General features: G+C 38.1%; 1 protein-coding gene across 1 annotated transcript; it reads right to left on the bottom strand.

Moving 5' to 3' along the window:
* Window positions 1-408: 408 nt before the first annotated feature.
* Window positions 409-1,044, bottom strand: LOC113315557. The gene has a single exon (XM_026563822.1). The coding sequence runs from the start codon at window positions 1,042-1,044 to the stop codon at window positions 409-411; it is 636 nt and encodes a 211-aa protein (XP_026419607.1).
* Between the last annotated feature and the right edge of the window lie 8,643 nt (window positions 1,045-9,687).

Raw genomic sequence — 9,687 nt, forward strand, 5'->3', positions numbered from 1 at the left:
TAAAGTTGTAGGAACAGCTTCCACATTCCTTGATGTTCAGCATCGTGAGACCGAGTCATTACCTCTATTGCTTCTTGGTCGGACAGGCACCGTAGCATAGCGTTTTTGTAGCTTCTACGATAAAGGACACCCTCGTGCATGAAGAAATGCGCTCCTTTCTTTTGAATTTTTAGGGCCGCCTGCCTCTCGCTGGGTAGCTTGTCATGTTGGATAAAATATATGTAAGGCTGCCTCCAATCTGGCCCCTCGACTGTACAAACTTCTACGGGCTGAGGTGGGGCTTTACAGTCAGCACATCTATCTTGGAGATTCTTGTGCTGACATGCTTGTCCAGTATATCCCCAACCTCTGAAGCTTTCTGTAGAGATGGACGGCGCCAGTTTGCCCGCATGTCTCCATGTGCATCTCCTAGAGTATTTTTTCTACTTCCCTTTTATTCACGAATCTTGCGAGGGATCCTCCAACAGCTCGGTAATATAGATCCCCTTGGATCATCACGAATTGTTTCAAGGCTTGGGTAGGCATTACTTGATCTTCCTCCATTCGAGTTAAGTCTTCGATATATACTCGCCTCCAATCATCTACTTCCTCAAAAGCTAGGTCTTCTTTCCAGGTGTTGGGCAGCTCCTTTCTTCTTACCATAACTGTACCCTCTTCGTCACCGTTTAATTGCATCTTACTTGCTAGGGTTGCAAGAGCATATGCATGCCGATTTCCACTTTTTCCGGTATGGTCCAAAGTTGACCCTGTCTGATTCATCAGGCTCCGAGCTTCTGCTCGATAGGGCGCTAGGTGTGGTTCTTTGACATGGAAGTCGCCGTTTACTTGGTTCATCACCAGTCTTGATTTGCCTTTCACTTCTATACTTCCCAAATTGAGTTCTCTTGCCAATCTGAGTCCCAGGATTAGTGCTTCATATTCGGCAACATTATTACTGCATGGGAAATCTAATTTGAATGAATACGACAGCAAGTCGCCTTGTGGGGCTTCGAATACTACTCCTGCTCCTCCAACAGTGCTATATGACGACCCGTCAAAGAACATGGTCTAAGGCTCGTCGATGTCTGCGGACGCTACCTCTCCGGGTATATATTCATGTACCAAAAGATGCATTAATTTGAATAGTCTTACCCAACGCAAAAAATGCATTAAAAATTTCAGACACTTTGTGATTAAACTCATCAAATGAATCTTCATCTGCTATACGAAGTTTTTCCCAATCAGAATTCAGGTTTTGAAGCCTAGTTTCTTTTTCATAGCAGGTATTCCCTTCAAATACGGTTTCTAAGATATCCCACGTATCTTTAGACCGAGTGCACGTAGTCACATGGTGCTGAAGATCCGGGGTAATGGCATGGATGATTGCATTCAATCCGTTAGAATTTTGCTTTGCAGCAAGAATCTCGACAACATCATAATCACCGATATCCTATGGAACAGTTACATCGCCTACTGTAACAACCGGAGGAAAAAAATCCATTAACAACATAAACCCATGATTGAAAATCATGCGCTTGAAGAAAGGCACTCATAGCGATTTTCCACCATAAGTAATTTGAGCCATCGAAGACTGGCGGTACGTTTATAGAGATAACACTTTTGTCCATAGAGTCAGATCGCTACAAACACAGACTTATGAGGTCTTAAACGTGTTTGCCTGCTCTGATACCAATTGAAAAGGCGGGGGTCTAACAACCACACCCAATATTTCGCTTAGAAATCTGTATGGACCAATTCCAATATACTTTCAAGAGAATCAACTAGACAGTCAGACTTAATCTTAAGAAAAGTATATCAAAGATTGTATCTTTATTTCTCAATTCAATCTGCAATCAAACAAATAGGGATTTGCGATCCCGATTTAATATAAGAAATAACTTGGATGGTATCAAAAACCAATATCCAAGTGTCAATCAATTTAATCAACAACCAAAGGTTGGATTCACAATTGATTGAACTTACGCACAACCTGTGATTTTCAATTTATAGAAAATATAATGCGGAAAAGAAATAACACAGACACCAGAAATTTTGTTAACGAGGAAACCACAAATGCAGAAAAACCCCGGGACCTAGTCCAGATTTGAACACCACACTGTATTAAGCCGCTACAGACACTAGCCTACTCCAAGTTAACATCATACTGGAATATAGTTGAGACCTAATCAATCTCACATTGCTCAAGGTACAGTCGCGTTACTTATGCCTCTAGAACCACGTCGTATTCTGCGCACTTGATTCCCTTAGCTGATCTCACCCACAACTAAGAGTTGCTACGACCCAAAGTCGAAGACTTGATAAACCAATCTGTCTCACACAGAAAAGTCTATTGAATAGATAAATCTTTCTCCCACAAATATACCTATGAGTTTTGTTCCGTCTTTTGATAAATGAAGGTGAACAGGAACCAATTGACATACCAGACTTATATTCCCGAAGAACAACCTAGAAATATCAATCACCTCACTACTATGGTAGCGAAACAAGATACTGTGGAATCACAAACGATGAGACGAAGATGTTTGTGACTACATTTTATCTTGCCTATCGGAGATTAAATCTCGAGAAAATCTTAGAGAAGATAGTACTCAATCACGATAGAAAACAACAAGATCAGAACACGCAACTACAAAGAAAATAGTTGGGTCTGACTTCACAATACCAATTAAGTCTTCAAGTCGTTAACCTACTAGGTTTTGGAAAAACCTAAGATTAAAGGAGAATCGACTCTAGTCGCAACTAGTATCACACATGAGGTATGGGGATTAGGTTTCCCAGTTCTAGAGTTCTCCATTATATAGTCTTCAAATCAGGGTTGGCAATCAATGTTACCTTGGTAACAAAGCATTCAATATTCACCGTTAGATGAAAACCTGATTAGACTCAAGCTAATATATTTCAACCGTTAGATCGAACTTAGCTTGTTACACACAAATGAAAAGTGACTTCATTTAGATATGAATAACCGTACCTAAATGTGTACAGGTTTGTTGACTCAACAATAGTTAACTGAAGTTAGCCATATGAACACTTTCATATCAACCTTATTCATCTTAACCATAACTAGTTTAAATGACTCAAATGAAACTAGTTCTAGAGTTGTTCAATTGTTTATATTCTCATTGATGTATACAAGACACAACTGAAGCAAAATCGATTTTGATTCACTCGAATCAATTCATGAACATTTTAGCCACGGTTTGCAAAAGATTGCAATCCTTATTATATAAATGTATTAGTTCATGAAAAACCGATTTTAGAACATAACCCACTCAAGTATGCAAACGGGTACGCATACCTAAGTAGTCAGACTTGGACTTGGACTGTGTTCGCCAGTATGCGAACAGGTACGCATATTATCGTATACTCCAAACTTCAGTTGATTCCAGTACGCGTTCAGGTACGCATACTATAGTACCCGGACTTCAACTGACTTCGTCAGTACACGTATTGGTACGCAAACTCTAGCTTACGGACTTTACCTGACCTCGCCAGTATGCATACGGGTATGCATACTACATTCCGGTCTTGGATCAAAACATATGCAAGTACACATACCGTGCACATAATCCAGTTATGGTTAAGTGTTCTAAACTCCCATTTCAATCATTGAAACATTCTACGAAGACGATAATAGCTGTCTCACACAAACTATTAGCTTCGAAGCAATTTTAAAGTGATCGAATGATCAATACGAAACATTCTGAGTCTATGTCAAATGACTGTCTCACACAAATCACGTAAGATGTTACAAGGCGATTTTCACATGATCATATTTTGACTTTCGTCAAGAATATAAGATGAACTTGGTTAAAGAGAAAGCTTACCAACACATATTCCGAGAAATATGTAAGCGAGTTAAACTCAGCTCGAAATATCAAATGTGTATAATTGAATACTATATAGTTATACGACTTTTGTCTCAAATAGGAGATATAGTAGATAGACTTTTGAGTGATAGATCAAGTCTCCACATACCTTTTGTTGCTGAATTTCCACAAGCTCCCCTTAGTAGCTCTTCGTCTTTGATCGATGAATGTTGTGAAGTCTAATGGTCAACTAAACTTTCTATCCTAATCCGAGACTTAGCTATAAGTAGACCAGAAATCAATAGTTATAGTTTTGGAACCTAAACTTGACAACAAGCTTGTGATAGCAACGCTTGCGAGTTCGATCGAGCAGTGCTCTAACACCAGTAAAACTGATACAATTATCTTGTATCCGAATCAATAGTAGTTCTATATATCTCTAAATTGATTCGAAACATTCCTAAATAACATCAATGACACATATCATTGTTCCAGATTATTTCCGAATGATAAAATTGAATCATGATTTTGATTTCGAACAATAAATTGTCCTTAACCGAAATTCATTAAGTATGAATAAATGTTCATGAAGATTAGTCATTATATTCGAGAAATTATCAAGATAAACTTGACTCGAAATTCTCGTCTGTGCATACTAGTCTAATCAGTTATGCGACATCTTCTCAAATGATAGAAAAGTGAATATAACTTGAGATATATGTGGTTCAGTCTTCACTTACCTTTTGTTGATGAAGTTCTCCAAAAGCTTCGGTTGATTTTCGCCTTCAAACGGCAGAACGCATTGATGACTGTCGTAATCCTATGTTTCTCAACTACATGTCTATCCTAGTCCGAGACTTAACTAATTGTAGACTATAAATCAAGATATATTTTTGACAACTAAATTTGAAAACAAGCTTGCAATAGCAACACTTGTGAGTTCGATCGAGCAATGCTCTAACAATCTCCCTATTATCAATTTTAGTAACAAAACTATCAATACATATGGATAAAACATAAAGCTTCGACAACTTCTTGAATCCAACATGTCTTGATTTCCTTGGTATCTTCAACTCCTTGAAATCTTCGTAATTTCAAACTACAATTATTCTGAACGTGTTCAACTCAGCATCGTTGTTGTTGAAGAACCGATTCTATAACGATAACAACTTATAAAAATAAATATTCTCAATCGTCGTTATAAACAGAAACATGGTATTATTCGTTTTTCCAAAGTTCAATTGTATCCCAACTCTGAAGTAATACGACGGTGATATGTTTCTCCCCCTTAATCAATACTTACATCTTTTGCATAATAGGTGAAACCTATAGATTATTGATTCACTCCCCCTTACATAATGATCCGTAAACCAAATGTATGTAGTATGAAACTACTAAATAATTATCCCCCTTTTTATCAATAAAATTAACAAAGGTACGAAAATCGCGGGATCGTAATGAATACAATCAAAAGATATGTCAAGTCTTAAGGAAGTTTTGAGATTCCACGTTATAACATAGTTAAAATGCAACTCCCCGTATCAACTTTTTTAGATGATATTGTTAGAGCATAGCTCGGTTGAACCCACCAAGCGTTGGTATGTCAAGTTTGGTTGTCATATTTTAGTGAATCAAAACTCATTTAAAGAGTCACTTGATTATATACTAGAGTCAACTTCGTATAGGTTAACTTGAAAGTGTTAGGATATGGGACTTACAAGTGTTACATGAAGACTTGAAGAATGTGAAGAAGTATGGAGCTACAACGACAACATCATCCTTCCTCTTGAGGTTAGTAATATTTGACTTGAACTGTTTCATTACCTAACGTGTCTTTCAAGTCTCCACATACTGTTAGAGCATAGATCGGTCGACCTCGCATGCGTTGCTATATCAAGCATGTTTGTCAATGTTAGTGATCAAAACTATGAGTCTTGATTTCTAGTCTATTATAGCTAAGTATCGGACTAGGATAGAAAAGTGTAGTTGAGCTCAAGGACTTCATGGCGATTCATCATACAACGACGAAGATCTACTCAAGGAACCGTGGAACTTCATCAACAAAAAGGTATGTGGAGACTTGAACTTATCTATCACTCAAAAGTCTATCTATTTTATCTCCTACTTCTTATGAGACAAAAAGTCGTATGCTATATAGACTGGATCATACACATTTGACATTTCAAGCTGAGTATTCACTATTTATTTTTTTTCGAAATCGTGTGTTGGTAAAGCGTTTCGCTTTGATCAAGTTTATCTTCACCTAGTGACGAAAGTCATGAAAAGTTTCAATTACTTTGAGAATCGCTCTGACGTGAAACGGTCTGTGAATAACGGCTATATAACGTCCTCTGAGAATGTCTCAATGATTGGAATGAAGAGTTTAGATTACATAACCATGTATTCCTTAATCTGAAGTTTTCGAACTTTGTTGATTGAGAGAAACCGGAGGAATTGGCCTTGCCAAGTCCCCGAACTCAGTTTGCGAACTCAGTCCGCGAACTGATGGAAGTTCTCTTGCCGAGAATTTCTGCCGGGATTTTCCAAAAACTCGTTTGCGTGTTTAGTCCGCGAACTGACGAAAGTCTCTTTGTCGAGATTTTCTGCTGAGTTTGGAAAACTCCACCGGTTGTCTTAAGTCCGCGAACTTGTTTGTGAGCTTAAGTGGTTATGATCTAAAGATGTGCTCTGAACATGAAACTTAAATTACTAAGGAATGCTTTATGCAAACCGTGACTATAAAGTTCATGAGTCGATTCAATCGAATCATCTTTGTTTCAATTGTGTCTTGTGTAGTTACATAAGATCTCATAGCAATTGAACAACTCTCTAACTAGTTCATTTGAGTCAATTGAACTAGTTATGGTGAAGAAGAACTAGGTTAATATGAAATGCTCATATGGTTAACCTTTTGGGTTACTATGTTGAACCAACATACACGTACACGTTTGGGAATGGTTTTCACAAACCCAGTAAACGCCTACCCAAGTGTGTGTGACAAGCTAAGTTTTCGATCTAACGGTTGAGAAATATTAGCTTGAATCTAAATCAGGTTTTCATCTAACGGTGAATATGGATTGCTTTGTAACTAAGTCAAAACCCTGATTTGAAGGTTATATAAAGGAGACATCTGGCATTGTGCAAAACTAATCCCCACACGTCTGTGTGATACTAGTGCGCTCGGTAGAGTCGATTCTCCTTTAACCTTTGGTTTTCTTCTCTAAAACCAGGTTAACGACTTAAAGACTTCATTGGGATTGTGAAGCCAGACCGATACTACTTTTATCGTAGTTGTGTGATCTGATCTTGCATCTTCTATCGTACGAGTACAATCTTTGATTGGCTTGAGATCGCGAGAGTTCTCTGATAGGCAAGATAAAGAAGTCACAAACATCTTCGTCTCACTGTTTATGATTCCTCGACAAACCGCCTATGTAGTCAGGAAGGATTGTAGAGAGGTGATTGATTAATCTAGGCTTTTCTTCGGGAATATAAGACCGGATTATCAATTGGTTCCTGTTCACCTTGATTTCATATCTTAAGACGGAACAAAACCTAGGGTTTATCTGTGGGAGACAGATTTATCCTTTGATAGACTTTTCTGTGTGAGACAGATTTGTTTATTATCAAGTCTGCGATTTTGGGTTGCAGCAACTCTTGGTTGCGGGTGAGATCAGCTAAGGGAATCAAGTGCGCAGTATCCTGCTGGGATTAGAGGCGTAGGAGTACAACTGTACCTTGGATCGGTGGGAGACTGATTGGGGTTCAACTATAGTACAGTCCGAAGTTAGCTTGGAGTAGGCTAGTGTCTGTAGCGGCTTAATACAGTGTGTATTCAATATGGACTAGGTCCCGGGGTTTTTCTGCATTTGCGGTTTCCTCGTTAACAAAACTTCTGGTGTCTGTGTTATTTCTTTTCCGCATTATATTTTATATAATTAAAATAATATAGGTTGTGCGTTAAGATCATTAATTGGAAATCCAACCTTTGGTTGTTGATTAATATTGATTGATCCTTGGACATTGGCCTTTGGTACCGTCCAAGTTATTCCTTGTATTTGATAAAGACTCGCTATTGATTTTAGCTTGAGTAAAGATCAAATCAAGAGAGAGATATTAACTCCTTGAGATACTTTTATCTAGATTGAGTCTGACTGTCTAGTTGATTCTCTAGCAAAGTATTTCGGAGTTAGTCCATACAGATTGTTAAGCGAAATATTGGGTGGTGTTGTTAGAACCCCGCTTTTTCAATTGGTATCAGAGCAGGCAAACACGTTAAAGACCTTATAAGTCTGTAGTTGTAGCGATATGATTATGGACGAGTCTATCTCTAATAACGTACCAGTTCAGAAATTACCAGATGATTCTAAAAACTTGGATTCACCTGAGAGAACTGTCACATCTAAGTCAATATCCAAACATTCTCTTGATGTAAGAACTGTTGATTGGGAAACTATCCTAGAAGACAGTTGGATGAACTTTCTGATGAAGGTGATTCAGATATTGATAGAGATGTTGATGAGGAAGTCTCAGAGTATGTTAAGTTTTTGGATTCGTGGAATATGAAGAAGATTACAACTTCTCATGTCACACCTCTTCTGACTCCTCTCTGTCGAGAAAACAAGAAATTGAGAAGATGTTACGCGGGTGTTTATTTTTCGAATCGTTCTACCGAATCGGTCCTCAAGGATTCTGAGGAAAACCTACGTATGAAGTCACTTGAATGTGATAATCTTTATCAAAAGTAATTTTTGTTGGAAGAAAAACTTGCATAATCTGAAGTAAGGTTTAACTCCCAGCAAACAAGTTTTGACGACATAGAAAACGCTTATCTCACTCGAGAAAAACGCCTTGAGGCTGATTTAGCTGCTGCTCTTGATAAAATCAAGATGTTGGAAGATGACTTGAAAGTAAAAATCATCGTGATACACGAGGATTGGGCTATAAGGGAATAGATGCTCCAAGTATTAGCAAAGAGGTAAAATTTGTCAAGGCTAGTGATTCTTCTCAACAAAATGTTTCCACTGATGGAAAAAGTGAAATACCTTCACCGGCAGTTAAGGTTCAAAAGAGCAAAGTATATCAACCTCCAAAACCAGCACACACGAATCCAGGTAAGAACGTTCCTTATATTTGTCACTATTGTGGAAACAAAGGTCACCTGGAAAGGAGATGTCGTTTTCGTATAAGGAATGAAAAACTTCATATATTCTTGTTTGGGTGTCAAAAGAAGTTATTAAACCGGGATCATATGTTAAGGCTAACACTCTTGACATTACGGGTTGTAAACATCCAACCTTTAGGTAAAGGAATCAGTGTTGTGATAATCCTAGATTTGCCTATAAACGTTATACGAAGCCTTTTCACAATCGTAATGGTTATCAAAAGGATAACTTCGTAAAGACGAAGACAAGATCTGATGCTCCCAATTGGAGAAAGATTAACTTGCAAAAGAATAGTCAATCCAATTCTCTTCCGGAAAATCTTGAAGAGAGTAATGGGAAGAAGGTTTCGGTCGTTCCTAAACGGACTAAAAAGTGGATACCAAAGAAAGTCAATGATGTTTTGAGTGTGAAAAGGAATGATCTCCCAGAAAGTTCCATGACTATGGAGAAAGCAGTATCCATGATGCTGGAACTTAAAGAGTTCTTTGGGAAGATGGATTTGGATGTGAAAGGTTCTAAAAGCGATCTCCTTCATGATAATCCAAGAGTCACTTGTGGTGAGCAAGACCTTGTTCACCCCAACGCAACTTGATTGTGTTGGAAGTGCATCCTCACCAAGGAATGCCCTGCTTTGTATACGGTGAGGGAAGCACAAGAATTGGGGCACACAGATTATGTTCGGTAAGGCGATAGAATTCTATTGGATTCATTTA

This window comes from Papaver somniferum, chromosome 10, assembly GCF_003573695.1.
Source record: "Papaver somniferum cultivar HN1 chromosome 10, ASM357369v1, whole genome shotgun sequence".
Taxonomy (NCBI): Eukaryota; Viridiplantae; Streptophyta; class Magnoliopsida; order Ranunculales; family Papaveraceae; genus Papaver; species Papaver somniferum.

Bases quoted from the DNA above. Each gene is read 5' to 3' on its own strand.
- LOC113315557 (XM_026563822.1), bottom strand. From the start codon at position 1,044: ATGTTCTTTGACGGGTCGTCATATAGCACTGTTGGAGGAGCAGGAGTA.